Source organism: Phaethon aethereus (assembly GCF_964289735.1).
Source record: "Phaethon aethereus genome assembly, chromosome: 16".
NCBI classification, from domain to species: Eukaryota; Metazoa; Chordata; class Aves; order Phaethontiformes; family Phaethontidae; genus Phaethon; species Phaethon aethereus.
The window spans coordinates 9515924-9538426 of NC_138592.1; the positions used below are offsets into that span (position 1 = coordinate 9515924).

Consider the following 22503-nt stretch of genomic DNA (forward strand, 5'->3'; position numbering starts at 1 on the left):
TTGAGAAGTCTCTCAACAAAGCAAACCCCACCTTGCACAGGTTGTTGTGGGGTTGCTCATATTTCAGCAGCAAATTTATGGAAGAGGAAGGTAGCGAGGAGGAGGTGAGTGGTTCGCTAGCACTGTGAGGGTGCACAGCACAGATAACAACATTCTTTTAGGCAACCTGTTTCAAAAGGAAAAGGAAGCTTCCCAGCATTTTTCCTGGCAGCAATTTAGTAACTGAAAGTGAGACCATTCTAAAATTCCCAGTACTAGAGCATTGCATAAGAGGCTATTTACACCATTCACTTCTTCCATCTAATCCAATTTTGAAAATGAAGCCAGAGTGTTCAATGGAGCTAATTTTTGTTTCTAGTCAAATCTCATTCTTCAGATTAAATTACTAGGTCTGCAGTGTCATGTACAAATCAAAGTTATAGAGTACATTTTAGTGAGTTTAAAAGGTAAATTATTTTATTACGTTGATTTGGAAGGGCTTTTTTTAACAGCAAGTGGATTTTAAAACACTTGTTGAAATCAAAATTTCAAAATTGAAGCTCCTGCCTTCAGTTTAGATTTTTTGAAGGCTTTTCTCCTAAAGCCATAGCTTAATCTTGCTATATGAATTTAATTCAAGTGAAGCTTCCAGCCTTTATAGACCATTTCTGCCTTTCAACTTTGGAGAAGAGGTGAGGCTCTTCTTGAGAAGACCACGGTGTTTCTGAACCGTATTGGATCTGCATGTTTCTCCTACAGCAGCAAGGCTTGTTCCACTGTAGTGACTGTCTGTTTAGGGATAAATGTTCAGAACTCTGATATTTCCTGACTGTCAGGATGGCTGTGCTGGGCTTGGCTGAAGAGAAATCCTGCAAGAATCTCTTTGTCCAGTGCCCCAGGTGGTAACTGGATGTTCTGGTATTGTGAGGCTGGCTGAGAAAGGTCACTGTGAGGAAACCTAAAGTCTACTTACATGGGCAAGGAAGGAGTGTGTCAGATTTGCAATTCATGATGCAGAACTCTTGTCATACATTTTATAATTCATTGCTTAATATCGTGTATCTAGTCATCATGCACAGACATTGCAACTGATTTCATGCTGCTTTTCTATCAAGCAGGAGAAAAGCGAGCATAAGGGACCGGCTTACACTGAAATGAATACAAAAAACATTAGTCACATATACGTGTGTTTTGAAATCATTGCTGTATTTTGGCAGTAACCTAAGAAACTAGATATAATCCCACCCAATTAACGAACTGGAGAAAGAATTCACTAGTAGGAAAAAAACACTCCTCAAATTGTCTGTCAGCTCTAAAACCTCCCTAAAATGACTTTAAAAGAAGATGTAATTAGGGAAGACTGGAAAGTATAGCATTAATGTCTATATAAAACAGGTATGGAAGGACAGCTGGCCTACACCCTCTGAAAGCTGCAAACAAGTATATTTGTAATTTAGCACTTCACGCTTTCTGGATCTGCATAGAATCGGTGGCCCAGGATCAGATCAGATTTACGTGGATTTTTAGAGAGGCTGCTCACTGCAGACCCTTCTCCTTTCATTGCACTCTTTAGCCCAAGAGCGGGTTTCTGATAATGGATGAGCTCTCCAGTGGTTGGACCTGCCCTGCCTTGACGGTCTCAGTGTTGTGCAGTTTGGTTTGCCTGGATGAGTTTGCTCTTGCCCCTGGTTGTGATGAGGAGCTAGGATGGCCGGTCGGTCGCATGCAGAGTAGCTCAGAGCTCAAAATGTTTTAGAAAGCTTGGTAAAGCTTTCATGTATTTCACAACCATCAAGTTTCAAATTAGGGATGAGTCATTTTAAAAGGGTGTATTACTTTTACGTTTATACGTACACACGTCTCTGTAATTAGCCATAGGCACTCAAAATTACAGATGTGACTGTGCATTAAATGGAGGACATCATTCTGATGGAATCTTGCCTTCACAATTGTATTCCTTCTTGCTTAGCTTTCAGACCCTGTTGTCCAGATAGGCTTTGCTGGGCACCTAATTAGTAGTTAATCAAAAGCTTCTGCTGATAACTGCTACGCAGCCCTCCTGGCATCCTAGCTGCTTGGGGCACGTTCCTTGACTACACATAGATGAAGGCACAGGAGTTGAAGTAGATGCTTTATCTCATCTCCTTTATGCATCTGACATAAAAAGGAGCTTCCAAAATAAAATCACCTCAGGATGCATTGGTTATCTGACTTCTGTGTACTAAGAGCAAAATTAGTCTTGAAATGTATAAGTGGAAATACAGCCATGCGCTAATGGTAATGATAGATAGCGTAATATAGTCTGAGATGAACTCACCGTTTTCTCTTTCCTTTGCAGATTTTGGCAATCATTTCCATCATGTTTATTGTACTATCTACAATTGCCTTGTCCCTTAACACACTTCCTGAATTACAAGGCATGGATGAATTTGGGCAGACCACAGATAACCCCCAACTTGCCCACGTGGAAGCGGTGTGCATTGCATGGTTTACAATGGAATACCTCTTGCGGTTCCTATCCTCACCTAAGAAATGGAAGTTTTTCAAAGGCCCACTGAATGCTATTGATTTGCTAGCTATCTTACCGTACTATGTCACTATCTTCCTCACAGAATCCAATAAAAGTGTACTTCAGTTCCAAAATGTACGACGAGTGGTCCAAATATTTCGGATTATGAGGATACTGCGGATTCTAAAGCTCGCCCGGCACTCAACAGGTTTACAGTCCTTGGGGTTTACACTGAGGAGGAGTTACAATGAGCTTGGATTGCTCATCTTGTTTTTGGCCATGGGCATTATGATCTTTTCCAGTTTAGTGTTTTTTGCAGAAAAGGATGAGGATGATACAAAATTCAAGAGCATCCCAGCTTCTTTCTGGTGGGCAACAATCACCATGACAACAGTAGGCTATGGAGACATCTACCCCAAAACACTTCTAGGTAAAATAGTAGGAGGACTATGCTGCATTGCTGGAGTACTGGTGATCGCTCTTCCCATCCCAATTATTGTCAATAACTTCTCAGAGTTCTACAAAGAGCAGAAGAGGCAGGAGAAAGCCATTAAGCGCAGGGAAGCTCTTGAAAGAGCAAAAAGGAATGGCAGTATTGTTTCCATGAACATGAAGGATGCGTTTGCCCGTAGTATAGAACTCATGGACATTGTGGTTGAAAAGAATGGAGAAAGCATAGCCAAAAAGGATAAAGTTCAGGACAATCATTTATCTCCCAGCAAATGGAAATGGACCAAGAGAACGCTCTCTGAAACTAGCTCTAGTAAATCTTTTGAAACTAAGGAACAAGGATCTCCAGAAAAAGCCAGGTCGTCTTCAAGTCCCCAGCACCTGAATGTCCAACAGCTGGAGGACATGTATAACAAAATGGCAAAGACTCAGTCCCAGCCAAACCTTAATACTAAAGAGTCGAGTCAACCTGGAAAGCAAAAGGAAGACCTAGAAATGGAAACCCTTCCTGGCCCTATGGTGCCCTTGCTGACAACTCGTGCTGATGGGATCATTGACATGAGGAGCATGTCCAGCATTGACAGCTTCATAAGTTGTGCAGCAGAGTTCCCTGATTCTGGGAGGTTTTCCCACAGCCCACTCGCTACCCTTCCCTGCAAAGGTGGCATTAATGTGATTCAGGAGCAGAGCAGGCCAGAGGGGAGTGGTGCCAGGTTTGTGGAAATGAACCCAAGCTCCGAAGGCAGCCACCGTTCGGCATTTTTCATAGAAAGTCCCAAAAGCTCCATAAAGGCCAGTAACCCTTTAAAACTAAGATCTCTGAAAGTGAACTTCATGGAAGAGGACACCAGCACATTAGTACCAGCATCAAATATACTGAGAATATACCCAGACCCTCTGAAGAGCCGGGGAGCTGCTGCTGCGGCCACAGATACTTCCTTACTCTCTGACAGATCTCTCATGAGCCCAGAAACCTCGATCTACACAACCGCAAGTGCGAGAACACCCCCAAAGTCACCAGAGACACAGACAGCCATAGCTTTCAACTTCCACGATGCTGGTATACACAAATATATAGATGCTGACACTGATGACGAAGGTCAGCTGCTTTATGATTCAAGTCCGCCCGGAAATGTGAGTCCCAAGTACAATGTTACAAACAGTGGCTATCTAAAGCAAAAGGACAATGTTTATAGAACAGAGAAGAACCATCTAGAAGCTGCTGCTTTACCCACCTCCCCTAAGCTGATAGGGCAAAACTGCATTTACTCCATGGAAGGTATTACTGGAAGAAGCCAGGGCAATCAGGAGACTGTAAGACTAGAAAATCACATTTCCCCAGAAGTCCATGTATTACCAGGCAGCGGAGGACATGCTAACACACATGATCAAAGCATCTGAGATGGGCTCCAAAAGAATTTACTGAAGGTTTAAAGGAATGTCTTTACAGTCAACACAAAAAAAAGAGCTTCTGCATGGCATGAACTTGGCTGAAACAAGCCACCTGTTTCTAAAAGTCTGGGGGAGGTCCAGTGTGGGTTTGTGAAAATGTCCTTCTTTGAAACAACTCTAAAGACATTGCCCACATCAGTCAAAAATAAGGATTGCAAATCATGATCACACATTGATCTCCTTTCATGTTGTCCAGTGAAGCCAATGTGACCAAATATCCATCCATTCCCCTTGAACGCTAGAGCTCCTTTTGGAAATATTAACATCTGATTTGCGTTAGTTCCATAAAGGATGCCAAGGCAGCCAGATTTGAACTCTGGAATAAATTGCTGGGGTTGGTATAAAGCTATCAAAAACACAATGCTCACTGCTTCAGGGCAGCTGTTCCCCATCTACAGCTTTCCTTGATGGATATTGTGTCTAAAGGTAACAGGGAACACTTGCATTATTGGAAAATCCAAGCGAAAACCATTTAAAACAAATAATGGTCTAGAGAAACCGATTATTAAAATGCTCTGTGTGTGTTTAACAATACGATATCCTGTAGGACCTGACGTTTTCTTTTGAAATATCAGCAGGGTGAGTTGCACCACTTGTATCGAATTCCAAACATCCCCTAGGACGTAGTGAAACTTGCACTTACTCCCTGCTAAAAATCAGTACCTGCCCCAGGGCCAGCGCGTGGCCCTCGGGGGACCCACAGCCCACGCTGGGAAGGTGTGAAGGAGCCATGCAGAAGCAGGAATCTCCGGAGGCATCGCAGCCAGACTCCCTTCCCGGCGCCGGGGAGCGTAGGGCTGGAAGGAGAGCTCGGCTCTCGCCCTACCCCTCCGCGGAAGGGAGACGCTCACTGCTCTGCCCCGTGGGGACGGCCGAGCGCGGCGGCGGCGCTGACGCCGCGGCTGGCCCCTGTGGCACGTGCCGAGGGTGCCGGGATGGCTCCCCAGGCCTCCCCTTCCCACCCGCACGCCAACTCCAGGCGTCAGCCGAAGTCTCGCCCTTGGCGTAGGAGAGGAACCGGTCGGTCTGAAGTTCTTTGCGCCCGAGCGGCGCAGCGGAAGATATGCAAGCGTTACACAAATATGCAAAAAGAGGGAATCGTTAGCGACCCGCCCCCAGGCCTGGCTGTGCTCTCTCTCGCAAGGAGATTGGGCAGGGGAGGCTCCTGCAAAGCTGTGGCGAGAAGCAGCTGCGAGAGACAGGAGAATCAGGCCCGACGTTTTAATAACATCCAGTCATTTTTAAACGAAGCAAGAAAAAAAAAAAGGAAAAAAAAAAAAGATCTGACCATTTTAAATGAACGGAACTAGCAGCCACCAGCCTAGGTTTTTAAAATATTATTGTTTCAATAAAGTTACGTCAAATTGTGTAGGAAATAATTTGTCTTTGGTTTTTAATCTCGGGGGGGGGGAAAAGCACTTTACGTTGACTTTTTGTTGTCGTTGCGATGCTGGAGTAGGATAGCAGAGTGTAACAATCAAGCACTTTAACCAAGCACTATTTTAATTTGTGCCTCCTGTCGTGACTGTGATTTGTTACACGCCTGTAGCAAGTCACAACCTGTCCTGTGGTAACTGTGATGGTAATCTTTTATGTTGTTCTCTGTTTCTACTGTAAAACTCAACTGTAAATAACTCTGTCACTGAGCGTTTCCTGACCCGTTCCTGAGTACCGGCCGGGGCGTGTGACGAGCGGCGTGCAGCAGGTCCGGGGACGTGCTGAGACACGGGACGTGGGAGCTGAGGCGCACGGGCGGGAGGAAGACCCCGAGCCGCTCGAGCCCGCTGCGTTTGTTCCTTCCTACTGTAAAAAAAAAAAAAAAGAGCCGTTGATTAGTCCTGAATGTAAATGTCTGTCCGTCCAAGCCGTACGGTACTTCTGTCTGTAATCCGTAATAGTGAATGCAGCATGTACGGACAAAAGCAATAAGCACATATATGTTTTAGGAACTATTATGGGTTACGATGATAGCTTTGTTAGGTCTCTCCTTGGCACAGAACTGTACACGCGTTGGAGTTAACTCTGCTCTGCTCAGCCGACCCCACCCCCGGGCGGTGGGACGCAGCCCGAGGTACCCGCTCAGAAGTTGCCCTTGCGTCCCAGCGGGGCGAGCCCCTGGGCAAGGCACGAGTGAGACCTGAGCCACCACCTCAAGGATTAGCCCACGGGCAGCAGCCCGGCAGCCGCCGGCAGCAGACGTGGCGCAGCCCTCGCGCCACGCGGAGGGTGGCGCGGGAGGTTCTTCGGATGAGTTCAAGGCACCGAGGCGTGCCAATGATACTCTCCGGAGCACTCGCACGGGGCCGGTTCCTGAGGGTCTTTAGCTTTTACTCTGCCTTCGCTCAGCCAGAACCACCGTTCCTCTGAGTGGGCTCTTTGCCTGGTGAAAGACTTTAGGATTTGGCCATAGTAAATACAAGTGTACTTAGAGGAACCGATGCATTGCTGAGATACTAGTTAAGATTGAGTCATCATGAAAAAGTAAAGTGACTTTCCAGCAGATAAGCTTTAAATACTGATTTATTCTGTGGCTGTTCGAGGCCATAGAGTGGCAATGAGAAATCTTAAAGAGAACAGTCTTAACATAATCTCTATGTTTCAGTGATCATTCATGTCTGCCATCAGCACAAATGTAAAAAGAAGAAAAATCAGGGAAACTTTTTTTGATAAAGTAAGTAATAGTGATTTCCAAGTTAAATATTTTTAGAGCTGATGCTTTCATGTGGAAAAAAGTCATATTTTACATGTCACAAAAGTGAACGTATTTAAATATAGCCATATAGTGTAGTACTTACCACACTCTCATCCAAATTGATGTATTTATTTGGTTTATAGATGGCACTGACAAAAATGTATAGATCAACAATTCTATCATTTTTTAACTGATAATCAACTGGTGCAACTCTCCTTGTAACCAAAGGCCCTCTGTCTGCCTTGTGTGATCACTCACAACACATACCTTATATCATCTATTTAGTCCTACCTTTAAAGTAGCATTTTATTGAGTCACTTTTGAAAACCAAATTCAAAAGTATCATTAAAAATCTACCTTTTAAGTCTGAATAGCCAAAGTCCTATAGATTTCTTATAGAAAGCAAATAATTTAAAATTAAGCATATAATATGCTTGAAGAGCATTTCTTTCTTATTTGTGTATGAAGATGTAGCTCTCATTTTGTGCCCAGTTAAAAAGGAAGTTTGTTTAATTTATTTTAATGAAATAAAGTCTGAATATGAAGTATGTATCTATATATGTGTGTGTGTTGCATAATACACATATATATAATGTAAGCACTGGGAAATCTACTCTAACACGAAGCTATGGTAGACTAGATCTGTACTCATTACAAAAGAAAAGGCAGTGCTTTGAAAACATAACGCTTACCAAATCCTATAGACACTAGAAAGACAATTTCATTTTATAGTTTGTTTGATAAATGTTTCCCAAAGCTCCTAACAGTTGGGGAACATATGCAATATCTCTTGCATCGAGCTAAAGCGTGCAGTTTAATCACTGATATTTGGCATTCAGGTCTGCGAATTTACCGTGCATCGTGTATCAAGCAAGCTGACAGATTCTCACCTGCTGCTGCAGAAGACGTCATATCTGAAAGGACTATGTATGTGTGATGTCTGTACTTGCTTGTATCCTATCCCATCAACATTGTTTTTAATGCATATATATATAAATATATATATATATGAACATATTATCTATCTATATATATATGCGCGGAAGGAATGGGTGCAGTTTTCTGAACCGGGAGGCAAAGATCCTTTGGGTTTCAGCCTTGAGCAGAGGAAAACAGCAGTCACATTGCAGTAGATTTCTCAGTGCCTTTTCTTAGAAACTTCACCTAAGCACACTTACGGGGGAAAAAAAAGAAAGAAACAAAACAATCTCCCGTGAAATCCACATTTTTCTGAAAGGTTCAAGAGCCAATAAAGGTAGAAGAAGGAAAAAAAAAAAAGGAAAAGAAAACCCGCAGAACGCACATTCCCTTCCCGAACATGCCGTGTGTCCAATGCCGGGGAATATCTGTCTGTGCAAGTCACGCAGAAACACATCCAAGGAGGTCGGTTTCTTTGGCAACTATGGCTGTGATAAACTGTAGCCTTTTCTTCCCTTGCAGCTAATAAGATACACATTTCTAAGGAAAACAGTATTCTCTTCTGTAAAATAGTAATGTATTGTTAATATTTGTACCTATTGTATATTTATGTCTTGACAGAATCATGACTGGTACAGTTTATAGTAAATAACGAGGGTATTTAAAACTCATCGCAAAGACAAGGTTTCTAAAGCCAAGTTCTCTCTCTGTCGGTAAGCTCCACATAACATGACCTCCAATAGTTTTTATTGCCTCATTTTCAAGTGAATAGTCGAATTACTGAATAAAGTAGCCGAGCGATGGAGACCGTGGGGCAGTGATGTCCCCCCGTGCAGCTCAGTCGGCAGCGAGGTGGGGAGGTGGGCTTCCCCAGCGACTCCAAATTAGCTCCGACTTCTTCATCTTTGGTCAGTCACTTCTGCTTGCGGTAATCAGACTGAACAAGTGTTACCTTAGGTTGCTTTAGGATCACCAACTTGGGGAGAATATGGCTTTAAATAGTTCTTGAATAAAGTACAGATGTTCTAGTTACCTCTGTACCTCTGTTTGCCATTGTGTTGGCTTTATAAGTATCTGATGTATGGAAAAGTCATGTGACTTTCATGCATTCCAGAGTAGTCTATTTTTCTGTTCAGATTAAAAAAAAATTATATATATATAAAAATATAAATATATATCTGTATTTTTAGCAAATTTATAATAGGGTAATCAAGTCAGATTTCTTCTTTTTGTATTACAGAATAATATATTAGATGCTTTCTTGGTGTTCATTTACATAGCTGATTCCCTAACCTTTTTGTTGTCATTATTTTCTTTTGTTCTGAAAAAACACCTGCAGCAACCCTCTTGGAAGTGCGTCTGTGAAAGGTCACTGAGTTTGTCTGATGTTGTCATGTTTTTTTATTTTCCTGTTTGTGTCACTTCAAAATACCCAGGGACTGGCTATGGAAACTAAGATGTTCCTTCTGAGAAACACAGAAGCGGGCCAGACTCTGACCTCGGTTACGGCAGTGTAAACGTCAGCGAACGCCACTGGCTTCAGCATTAGCCATACTTCAGACTTACGCTGATTAAGCTGAGAGCATAAGAAGAGATGTGATTTGAATCTGACTGTCCTAATAATTATGATGGACTTGCGATAAGCATCAAAATTCAGGCTCTTATTTTAAGGCAGTGACCTGGTGATGCTCAGGCAAAGCTCCCACCTTTGGGGGAGTTTTTCCTGGGTTAAAACAGAATAGCCAAGACTCTCATTTCCCATGGGGTTTTGGAATTTCTATTTTCACTCCCAGGCAAAATCAGGAAATGAGAAAAAATTATGGGGAATAAAAAACTGAATGTACATGTTCAGAAAGGGACCGGATTTGAATTTGGTTATGGTAAAGTCCATCCATGTACCTGCTTACTTAATGATCTTTCTTGCTCCTTTATAGTTGCACCGTCACATAAATTGAATAAAAAGTCCGAGAGATAAGTGTGCATCCTGAAGCTATCTCATGGCCTGTTGAAGTTTAGCACGACAAAGAGCTTCAGACTAGCTCTGTAGCTCTCCATAAACATTTCCTTCTGAATCTGCAGCAGTCTGGTCAGTGACCTTTTTTTTTCCCAAAGATGGAGTTTTGTTCCCATTTCCTTTTGTCTGCTTGTGTGATTTTCTTATATGCCCAACATACTAGCCAGTAAACTTGAAACAGAATTACTTTGGGAAAACATGTGTTTCGGAAAGTCCAGATACCACCCGAATGAGCAGAATAACCAGCAGATACAAGTTTGCTTGTGATTATGTATCAACAAGATCTACTTAACACATGAGGGTATTAAAACTGAGTGGGATTTTTCTTTTTTTGAAAGCAATTAATGCGATAGGCCCCCATATCTGCCATTAACTATTACATAAATCCCTTCAAAAGGCATCGTCCATATCAGTAAGTTTGTTTGAGCATAGTCAACAAAACCGTAGAAAGATGTGGCATTTAGGGACATGGTTTAGTGGTGGCCTTGGCAGTGCCAGGTTAACAGCTGGACTCGATGACCTTAAAGGTCTTTTCCAACTTAAACGATTCTATGATTCTATAATTCTAGTCAGACCAGTCTTCTAAATTCGCCCCTGCAGGCAGCCCTCCCTCACCACGACAGAAACGACCTAAATACCAAACAAAGAAGAGGTGTTTATTTTCCAGCATGTGTTTTGCACCCCATGCTGATCAGATTTAGGCTCTTGAACTGAAACTTTGTCTTGGCCAGGCAAAGGAAACCTTAGGAAAACTAAAGGTCTGCAGTCAGGATGTGTATCTCATCTCCTTTGTTGCTGGTGTTACCTAAGCCACAAATAAGTGTCCTTTGACACCAATGGTAGAGTGCCACAAGTGTTCATATCTGTAAATACTACTCAGAATTTTGCTTTGCTTGATTCTGGCTTCATCGCACAGGACGACTTCGGTCTAGAGGCTTAGAAGAGAAAGCGTCATTTTTCTTTGTAACTAGAAATACTACCATTGATATTCTGTAGGACTGAACAAGGATTAACCTTTGACATTTTTAAAGGGGTCTCTTCAAGACTGTAGTGACATGACCTTCAAAAAAATAATAATCAGGCTGGGCTCAGTACAAAGACCCACCCAAACTAGAGCCTTGTGGAAGCCAGGGAGCCAAATCTGCATGAAATGCCAAATTCTTTGCTGCTGTAAGTAAAAGCCCATTGAGGTCAATGGAGCTGTGCCCCATTTAGCCCAGTAAAGAATTTGGACCCATATTTCTAAAAGATGATGGAAAACTAAAAGCTCTGTGTGACCTCAGGGATGGAGGTGTCTGTCCACAGCACCTACAAGGAAACCAGAGGAGTGAGGGAATGGGAAGAAGAGACAGGTCAGTGAAAGCCTAAGGGGGGAATCCTTCAGGCAAGAGGATGATGATCACGTCATCCCAATCTTGACTGAGCATCCCTCCATGTCAGCTCACTCTTTGTGGGCTTGAGGCCACAAGCGGCGTCCCAAACTCACCGATGACTGTCCCTACAGCAGGACATGGTTCAACAATTTCAGCCCTCGGTCTGGGGACTTACTGATGCTGGGAGGACACTACTGGCAGATGGGCCATCAGTTACCTTTGATTGAGGCACAACCTCTGGTCTTACTGGTAATTTACATTTATGATCATTTTAGGATTCAACAGTTCTTTCCTACTCTCCATATTTCATTTAGGAGCTCTGCCTGTTATGCCTTTTCTTCCTTTTATGTTTCCTTGCCCCTAAGTACCATTAGCCACAAGTTGGCTCATGCAAACACTGGGATTTATTTTGTTTATATCAGTTTTGTTGGCTTGTGGCAAAGACTGAGAATGATTCCCCCCCCGACTTCTTTCTGGCTTTTTGGTGGTGGGTGCAGAAAATTTTGCATTGAAATATTCCCCACTGGTGTGTTTGGGGGGGGGTGAGGGGGAGAGCATCTCCATGTTACTTTGAACTTTGAAGCCACGCTACTGCAATCAGGAAGGCCAGCCACAGCTACCAACCAAACTCACTTTCCAGCTAGATTAGCATTAAAAAAATATACCCCAACTTACTGCAGCAGAATCCTTTTTAACCAGGCCAGTGAAGCAGTTCCTGAATGGGGAGAAAACACTTAATGAGGTACTGTTGCATGTGCTGTTTCGTAACGACTCCACGCTCACGGAAGGATGCCGGGGTGGTCCGGCGCTGTGCTGCACATCGCGGCCGCTCAGCGTTTCGCAGGGCCGGGAACAGCATCAGGTCTTCCTTCTCCAAAAGCACAGGATGGCTGCTGGGCGTGCATCGTGGCCCGTGAGCCCCAGCCAAGGGCTTCCCAGTGAAAGCTCCAAAGGGCAGCAGTGAGCATCCCCAGTCATTAAAGGATAAGAAAGCAGTGCTCTTCCCTTTAAAAGAAAAATGTGATATTTAACAACAAATAAAAACTGGAAAAGTATAAGTTTCCTGTGGCTCTGCTAGTACATGTGGATCAAATTGCTTTTGTATCTGGAAATTGAAGCCGACTGTGACCCAGCTTGAGAAAGGGCAGAACGTATGACAGGTTTCTCCATTGCTTTGCACTTCAGCTATTTTTCAGCCTGCGCAATGGGGAAGCAATGGGGAATCCAGTTCAGTGCGTCTGTAAGGAGGGGCAGCGCTTCACGCCTCTGCCCGACAGCCCGGCAGATCCCGCACGTATTGCACAATCTCTCGGTTATATTGGATCGACCCAAGGCACAATGCTTCGGCATGTTTCCTCCCCATTTAAGCAATGTTTCAATGCCCTGGCACTTTGGGGTGATTACAGCAACATTAGCCATATACTACTGTACTTAGAGTCTTACCTTTTTTGTAACTTTGATTTAGTCATTCTTTGTTGAAGTTTATTGACCTCTCCAGTTGTTTCCGTAAACAAATTACTAAAAATAAAAAAAAAAATCAGTGTCTTTATATGCATGTAGTAGTATGAAACTGTGATCAATGTGTGACATTCAGAAACTGTACTGTCTTGTAAAATATGTCCAAATGTCTAAGGATTTTAAAGCAATGGTCCCTTACTACAGACTACAGAAATAAATAAAAAGGTATGGATAAAACCAAAGCCTTTATTTCCTCTGTTTCATGGTCATATATACTGGCCAAAAATATAACTACCATCAGCTGGCACTGAGTTTCTGCTTGAGCTCATTGCAGTTGACAGCAGGTTTAAACATATGTTATTTGCTCACAGATAAGGCCGTGATTCAGGAAAGCAGTGCCGAGCTTGACACCTCCTCTGTTTTAAGTCTGATGGATTCAGTGCATCAACAAACCTGTGGGCTTCAGCCTTCACCCTCCGTGGACAAAATCCACCTGCATCCGCTGTAGCCACGGCCGGGCTCAGGGACCGGGGCATCTCCCAGCCGCTCTGTGCACGGGCCGGGGATGTGGGGCACACGGGGAGAGCCCTCGCGCACACAGCCGTGGTGGGTTGACGTGGGCTGGGTGCCCGGTGCCCACCAAAGCCGCTCTGCCGCTGCCCTCCTCAGCTGGGCAGGGGAGAGGGAACATAAGGAAGAGCTCGTGGGTCAAGGTGAGGACAGGGAGACGCCATTCAGCAATTATGTCAAGGGCAAAACAGTCTTGACTTGGGAAAATGAGTTTAATGTATTACCAATCAAATCAGAGTAGGATAATGAGAACTAAAACCAAATCTTAAAACCCCTTCCCCCCACCCCTCCCTTCTTCGCTCCCCATTTCTCTCCCTTCGCCCCGAGCGGCGCAGGGGGACGGGGAATGGGGGTTGTGGTCAGTCCATCACACCTGGTCTCTGCCGCTTCTTCCTCCTCAGGGGAGGCTCCTCACCCTCTGCCCTGCTCCAGCCTGGGGTCCCTCCCACGGGAGACCATCCTCCACGGACTTCTCCGGTGTGAGTCCTTCCCACGGGCTGCAGTTCTTCACAAGCTGCTCCAGCCCGGATCCCCCCACGGGTGCCGTCCTTCAGGAACGGGCTGCTCCAGCCCAGGTCCCCCACGGGTGCCATCCTTCAGGAACAGGCTGCTCCAGCCTGCACCCCACGGGGTCCCAGGTCCTGCCAGCAAACCTGCTCCAGCCTGGAGCTCCACAGACCGCAGGGGGACAGCCATGGGCTCCCCCAGGGGCTGCCGGGAACCTCTGCTCCGGCGCCTGGAGCCCTCCTGCCCCTCCTGCTCTGACCCTGGTGTCTGCAGGGCTGTTTCACACATTCTCACTCCTCTCCCCGGCTGCAATTGCTGTTGCTGTTCTTTCCCCTTCTTAACTCTGCTCCCCCAGAGGTGCTGCCACCATCACTGATGGACTTGGCCTTGGCCAGCGGCGGGTCCATCTCGGAGCCGGCTGCGCCGGCTCTGTCGGACATGGGGGAAGCTTCTGGCAGCTTCTCACAGAAGCCACCCCTGCAGCCCCCCGCCCCGACCAAAACGTTGCCACGCAAACCCAGTACAGCAGCACCTGGAAACTGGCATCTTGATCGTGCGATTGTGCAGATGCAGAAGCCAGCACAGGTGGGAGAACAGCCGAGGTTCGGACACGAAGGGCTTTGGGTGTGACTAGACCAACGGGCTGCTTTTGCTGCTACTTGAGGCAAAAACATGGACTTCATGGTAGAGCCACTGTGGTTGTCTTCTCCATTAGATTAAGCAGTAGGTTGGTTAAATTATACAAGTCATCAGAGCAAAGGTAATTTAAACTGCTCAGGAATGTTTCCTTTGAGTTGATTACATCAACTTTTTTTATACTGGAATGCAGTTTCTGTAGGAGTTTTCAAAACTTTAATCTGGACCCCTTGGTTCACGGAGATGTTAATTTATGGCCATTTAAAAATGTAAAAAGAACAAATAAGCACATGTTTCTACCCAGACCAACCACTTGTTTGTGCAGTTCTGCACTCCACACACCCTCGCACGTTCCTGCACGTACAAACCAAATGAAAAAGACCAAGTGCACAGTTCTACATCTAATTCTATACAGCCACCACATTTGCAAATGGAAAATGGAAAGTTAAATGCACAAGTGAACAAATCTCACAGAAGTCCTGCATAGCATATTAATGGCATGTTTCTGCATTTACTTGTGTTCATTTTCAGTTTAGTAAGATCTTTTTAAGAAAAATCTAAATGATCAGTTCAGTATTTCATAACAAGCAGTGACAATGACATCTAATAAGATTAAGGCACTGAACTTGAAGGGAAGTTTACAAATTAAGAACTAGAAAGTGGAGAAATTCCTAGAACATATGTCTTCCTCTTCTACTTTCTGCTAATGATTTTCCTTGTTATTTGCCTGCCAGCTTGAGCATGCAAGATCCTGAATTATAATCCAGTATCTGTAATTATACTGTCCAAGGAGGTTTTCTCTATGAATTGATTTACTTTATCAAGTCAATTAAAATAATGCCTATCCCCTGAGATGTTGTGCTTCATTATTGTGTGCCAAATCTATAGATATTAAATATTTTTCTCCAAGTTAAAGTATATACTGCAGAAACTTTGCTTTGCCTTAGATCCTCCACCCCATGTCCCCTCAGCCCTGTTACTTGCATGTGCTTTATGCCAAGCCAATGCACTAACTAGCAGGTTAAACTAAACCACGAGGCAGGAGCACCATGCAGAAAGCAGGAGCCGTCCCAGCCCACGCACCGGTGGCAGCTTGGTGGCCCCAGAGCGGTCACTGCCTGCTCAGCACCAGCCTCAGTGCTACTCTGGGCACTGGCTGCCAGCATCCAAGGGCAACATCAGCACATTTACTTCTCTACCAACAACATAAAGCATTCTGCAGACTTTACACAGAGTAATGAAATCCAGCAGCTTTTTCACTTTTCTAGTCTCCTCTCCTCCATCTCCTCCATGCCACGTCCCCAGGCAATCTCTCCTCTCTGGCTCCATCAGCACTAACCTCACTATCTCTTCCTTCCCACCTGGATGGATTTGCCTGTGATTTGTCTTATTTAGGCTAAACTAAGCACCTTTTTGTTTATTTCTTTGCTACACACCATCCTCTAAACCATCTAAAAACCACCGTATCTACTTTCCAAACACCCAGAGGAAGCTGATGTCCACCCCACACCGAGCCAGGCGACAGCCAATAATCCCAAAGGTTAATCAAACAAAACCATCTGGCGAGGGAGCGCACACCCCGAGTCGGGGCACAAGAGCCCCAGCAACCCCCTGAGCACTGGTGGGTCTCATCCAGCTCTTCCTCATCACCCCGTGGGGCAGAGGGGCCCAAGAAGAGCAGCACGGCTGCAGGCGCGCACCGCACGGAGCACATGCCGCCCTTGCTGGTGCCTGGGCGCTCCTTGCTGTGTCTGCACCAGCTGCCTCCATGGCCTGGTATCACGGCACTGCGTAGCGCTTTACATCATATAATTAAACACAAATGTTAAATCATAGAATCATAGAATGGCTTGGGTTGGAAGGGACCTTAAAGATCATCTGGTTCCAACCCCCCTGCCATGAGCAGGGACACCTTCCACTAGACCAGGTTGCTCAGAGCCTCATCCAATCTGGCCTTGAACACTGCCAGGGATGGGGCATCCGCAACTTCTCTGGGCAACCTGCTCCAGTGCCTCACCACCCTCATAGTGAAGAATTTCATCCTTATATGTCACCTAAATCTACCTTCCTTCAGGTTAAAGCCATTACCCCTTGTCCTATCACTGCATGCCCTTGGAAAAAGTCCCTCTCCAGCTTTCTTGTAGGCTCCCTTCAGCCTGGAAGGCTGAAGTAAGGTCTCCCCAGAGCCTTCTTTTCTCCAGGCTGAATAACCCCAACTCTCTCAGCCTGTCCTCACAGAGGAGGTGCTCCAGCCCTCTGATCATCTTCGTGGCCCTCCTCTGGACTCGCTCCAACTAAGGACTATGTATGTACTAGGGAACCAGCTGGCAAGTAAGTTCTGTGCTTTGTTTGGCCATGGCCGCTTTATTGTGTTACTTTTAATTCTCTCTTTAATAAACCCAGTGGAGTTTTCCCAGAGTTTAACTTGGTGTGCAGAGCTGGAAGATGGGCTGCTGAAAGTACAGATGGTGCCGCATGGACCTCGCTCCTACAGATGTCACTGCCTTCTCCAGGGACATTTCTGCTCCCATTTAACATCATACTGTGGCACCGAAACCAAGGAGGATGTTTAGGCATTTCAGCACACATGAACATGAGGAAAAGTTCAGCTTTTCAATATATTTTGATCATTTCAGAAGAGTCAGTAACAATTTAAATAATTTACAAGTTTTTTGGTAGGAAAATCTCTGCTTATAAAATATGGATTAGATTCTTCCATACTGTCTCTTTCTACTTACTTACCTTTCTTCCTGCTTTCCATAAGGAACTTGAGCTACTAAGAGATGCTACATCATTGTTATTCAGAAAGCAAGAGCATTTAGAGGTAACTTTGCCCCAGAGTATCATCTGCAACCATCCATGCAGAAGCTGAGACTAATATGTCACAGTAGTGAAAGTTTGCGGTTTCTGGTTATAAACACAAGCACTGAGCATTAACCTTAGCTTTGGAAAATGAGAGCAAATTTGCACAACATTGCATCACACACTTTAATACCTATATAATTAAACAGTGAACCCATGTCTCTAATCTAAAGGTACGCTTGTGTTTTGCTATACTCAGTGCCATTTTTATAATGTTGGCAGACGTGGTTAACAATAATTGAAGCTAAAATGCATTGGTCTATGTGCTGAACAGAAAAAAATACATAAAGATGTAAAGTGCTGTTTTCATGTCTTGATGATAACTAGCACTCCTGAACAGTGGAGAGGTGAACATTAAGAGACAGTCAGATGAAGACTGACCCAGGCATGAGAAAGGGTAAATTTAAATTATTTTTTAAAAATTAATTCCCTATTCTATTTTTACTCCTCTTTACAGGCAAATTTAATAGCCAGATGATACAATAAATTGGAGACATTATTTTCTGAATCATGACAGACTGGCAAAGCCAAAAAAGCCTTTCAAGATTAAGTCCCCAAACTGCAGGAGTCTGAAGCAGAGCTTATCAAATACCTACAATGCTACACAAGTGTGCACTTACCTTCCAAGCTTCTGGTACAACTTAGTGCTTGTGTGGCTGAGCAGAAACTGCCACCTTTCCTTGCTGTGACCCACACACAGCCAACATGGTGTGGATAACACCAGGTGTCTAGCTGAGCCATAGAGGAAGGTAACTGCAGCCCTGCCAAGGAGGAGAGCGGACCACAGGGTTTACCACCCCACCTGGGAGCCCGGGGCCCCCTCACCCCCAGCACGGTGCCTCAGGCAACATTATGCAGGAGACAAATCCCAAGAGAGGATCTCTCTCTCTCAAGGCTTAGTCAAAGCATGGGAAGATGACCTCTTCTCTAACCTACATGGCTAACATCCAATGTTGTACGATGGTAATGAGGGGCTGAGAAAGACATGCCACTCCTGCTGTGGTTAAGTCACTCATTTGCATCATATGCAAATGTGCAATCTGCTTGTCGTTAGGACCCAAGCACTACGCTGGGGCATCCACAGGGCCCCGTTCCTCCGTCACGATAGCAGAGGCTCTCCAGCCTCAAACCAGCTATGCGCTGCCGACTCCACTAATGGGAAGGTCTGGATGTCCCAGGAGCTCCAAAGAGTTTAAACACTCTAAATGGCAACTAAATGGCAAAGCAAGTCACAGTACAAGATAAAGAATCAATAAATTAGAAGGTATATAACCCTTTGACTAATGGTATCAAGCAAAAATTATTTTCTCCTCCAAGAATAGAGTAGCCCGTTAAGTTGTCCTGTGTAGCTTTTCTTTTACGTCTTCCCCAAACAGTCAGTGCTGACCAGCTGGGCTAGGTAAGGGAAAGAAGTCTTAGTATGATATGTTATAGCAGCTACGTCCAAACTCCTAAATACAAGCTCCTGGCAAATAATTTTACCATAGCTCTAACTCTGTTTTCTTCTGTTTGGGGTTTTTTTTATGATTAGTCGTTAAAAGCCATGAGGTTGTTGGAAGACTTAAGTGCTATGTAATAGCATACAAAAAATGTGACCACTTTCCGAAGGTCTAATTGACCAGAATAATCTGTGGTTTTCTCTATTTATTTGTTTTTCATATCAGCAATATTGGTTTCCACTAACATTTTCTAGCAAACAAATATTTTTGAGGCATTGAGTATGGAGTAGGATGGCTGCATGGAAAAAGCAGACCACCAGCTGCTCCACTGGGAATCCAGAAAAGAGGAACAGTTGATTTCCTATTAATATAAATGAGCTTGTTAGCTGGATTGACTTCAGACTGCTTCAGCAGTTCAGAGCCTCTATTCCAGAAAATATAGAATTTATATAACAAAAATTAAGAGAAAGTGAAGGAAGGATTTTGCAAGTGCTTGTTTCCCAACTAAATGCTTTTGGTTTGCTGGTGTCAGGGTAGATGAATGCAAGCTGAGATAGAATGCAGTGCTGACCGGACCAGAGCTGTAGGAAGATTTTGTAGACATACCTGGGTACTTAAAGAGGATTTCCAGGACACCAAGCATCCCATGCTGTGTTGCAGTTTTCTTCATGTATACCTACATCATGAATAGTTTGTGCCATTGATACTTTCATGGTGTTCCAGAATAAACTCACAGAAAAGCATTTTTTGGACTTTTTTAGGTAAAGCAAAAGGCTGTAAGGATGGGCAGTCATTTCCACCGGCATTGCTATTATAAGCTTCTAGGATGACTTGATGGCCTTGGCATAACGGTGAGGCCTGAGCATGCCTGAGCTCTGGTCCTATATTTAACTCTGATCCTTTGTTCCTGAGCACACTCCAACAAGGAGAAAATACATATTTATTTCACAAAAGTCATTTATTAACATTAGTTAGGGATCTGAGAACTATATCATGTATTCAGCAAGATAATTAAAGAGTGCAGTATTAGGTAAGAATATAGTTTCATGGAAAAAAGTGCTCACAGTGAGAAAGAATAAACAAAAATACATTAAATTTGCCCTAACTCATGTTATTCGGGAATTATTTTTGTGATTTTATTCCCTAGCCCTTCTGTCAGGGAATAAAATCAGAAATCTCTTGCTCTTTTTTGCTCAGTTGCTCTTTCACATCCTGCTCCCAGAACTTGTACCCAGTTCCTTAAACAGACACCCTGCCCGCCTATAAATAGTGCGCTTCAGTACACGCTGTGCAGTTCACCTGCAAAGCAACACCACTACCGCCCGCAGAGCTGTACGGGAAGAAAAGATGGCTCTGACAGCAAATCAAGCGTGCGAAAGCTAGAAGGCACCAGCACAGCAGCCGAGCCTCCGCTTGCGCTTCCCGCGGCCGGGCATGGCTGGAGGCAGGCGGCGGCGGTCGTGCTCCAGCATAATGCAGGAGCAAAGCGATGACGGTGCAAGAATTGCACAGGACAACTCAGCTTGGATGTTTTCGGACATTCAAGGTTTGTATTTTGCAAGTTAAACAACACCGGGATGCACAGAGGGGTAGGGGTGGGTGCTTTCCCGTGAGCCCCTGTTGAGAACAGTTTCCCTTCCAGAGTCGCTGTCCCAGCCGGTTTTGAGTCCAGCACCCCCCCAGCGTCTGCTGAGGGCACGAAATGTGCTTTCTTTAGCCTTTTCACGGCCTCTGGACTCAGACTGTGCGTTCGCTTCGCCCCTCGGCGGGGAGGAGCGGTACCCTGCGTGCTGGCACCGCCGCCTGCTCGCCCCACCGCGGGGAGCGAGCAGAGCCCCGCCGCGCCGGGCACTCCGCGCTCAGCTCTCCGCGCCCCACCCCAGCCACGGCAGGGGCCGCGAACCGTACCACAACCACCTCCCTGCGCACCCACCCCGCCGAGCCGGTGTCCGGTCCCTGTGCCTGGTGGAAAGTTACAATCTCTGCTTCACCCGTGAGGAATTTTACGGCCGCTGAGGCCGAGAGGTGCCGGCTGCCTGACTTCAGCTCATGCTAATGCTCACGGCATCTGAAAATTAACTTCCGAATAGCCAAAACACGGGTTTGAGTGTCCTCAGAGTTACTGGGTGTTTATGCCAGGAGGGGCTGGGGGTATTCCCAGCGGTGGGATTACAGACTTCCAACTCCCAGGCTGCTGTCTTAAATATTAAGCATCTTCCAGAGGGGGAAACCTAAAACCCCCTATATTGGAATAACAAGCCCACATTCTGGACATAGTAAATCTATCTATCATCTCTCCTATTGTATCATCTCCCCTGTTAGCTCTCCCTTCAGAAAAGAATCTCTCAAAAGCTTTGCAAAAGCTTTTTCCAATATAATTCTCTGCCTGAAACAAGAATTTTCTCCACCACGGGTGAAAAAGCTGGGTGCCTCTCTTTTCCTAGCTGTTACTCATGGTATAAGATCCATATCCCTACCACAAACCATGCCGGGACTTCTAATTGGGTTTTCCTCCCACTGTAACTCCCTCTACCATCTGTTTCTCTTTTTCTTTCGGATGACACATCCCTCAGTCACCGAGCAGTGCCACTGGGATGCCAACCCAACCCTGGAGACTCAGCCAGAGCAGCGCCTTCCCTCTTCCCCATGGCCCCGATGGCCACCAGCCTCGGCTCCAGGTGTGAGATGGGACTTCAAACAACCACCTTCCCATCCGGGGACAGGGAGGGGATGAGACACTGGTGGACTGATGGGCTCCAGCCCACGTTCCTGGCTGGGTTTTAACTCCAGCTTGGCAGTAGGGTTTCTGTGAAAAGGAGGCAGAACCCCCACTGTCTCTAAAGTCCGGAGCAAAACTTGTGTTGCGCTCAGCAAGGCTGGGGTCCCACCCTGCGTTTTTAAATAGCAGCAGAGCTATGACACAACTGATTCTTCTGCTTAGCTTGAAATCACCGCTTGTGCTCACAGCAACCAGAAATTCCCCACGTCCCCAGCACTAACGAAGGGCTCTGGAGCCTCTCTGCTGAGATAATTGGTTGCCCCAGGCTTCAATAGGATCCAGCCACTGTTTTCCACTGCTGCATCTAAGGAGATTACTAAATTGTTGGAAACATGGCTACTTCTTCTGGCCTCTTTCCAGACCCCCAGTCATGTTAGAGTTGAGCTACTGAAAATGAAAATACATTAGAATTTTAAATCAGTACATAACTGATGCTTGCTCATCGGGAAACTTGAAGTTAACGTTGCCTGCAGCTATTACTAGTGATTTCAGAAATAATTGATTAGCTGCAAAAATCTTCTTTCATGTCTCAGGAGATGAAACAAAAAATTAGCTATTTTACTTTTCTTGTTAATTCCTTCCTTTTCGTCTCCTTCTTCAGCACCCTCCCCTTTCCAGGCTGCAAAGTTGAGACATGAAGTCTTAGAGTCCATGGAGACACATTTCAGATGAGCTCTTGGCCAGGTACCATGAGACAGTACCTTCCACTACTTCCCCTAGTAATACCGTACTTGCATTAGTACCTTACCGGCATTTCTGAGCAGGGCTTCTTGAACTGTCAGTCCCCACCTAGCAGAGGAGCAGTAGGTACTTTAGAGTGGTGGCCTCTGGCTGCCAGAGCCTTGCTCACCGTTTCTCAGTGGCC

General features: G+C 45.1%; 1 protein-coding gene across 1 annotated transcript in view; it reads left to right on the plus strand.

Moving 5' to 3' along the window:
* The window catches only part of KCNB1 (potassium voltage-gated channel subfamily B member 1), a gene marked incomplete at its 3' end in the record, with an annotated part of 124034 nt that extends 119695 nt beyond the window's left edge, over nt 1-4339 (plus strand). Inside the window, exon 2 of the mRNA XM_082007295.1 lies at nt 2318-4339. Coding sequence (XP_081863421.1) covers nt 2318-4339 — 2022 coding nt within the window. The remainder of the gene's footprint in view (nt 1-2317) is intronic.
* Nucleotides 4340-22503: the final 18164 nt, after the last annotated feature.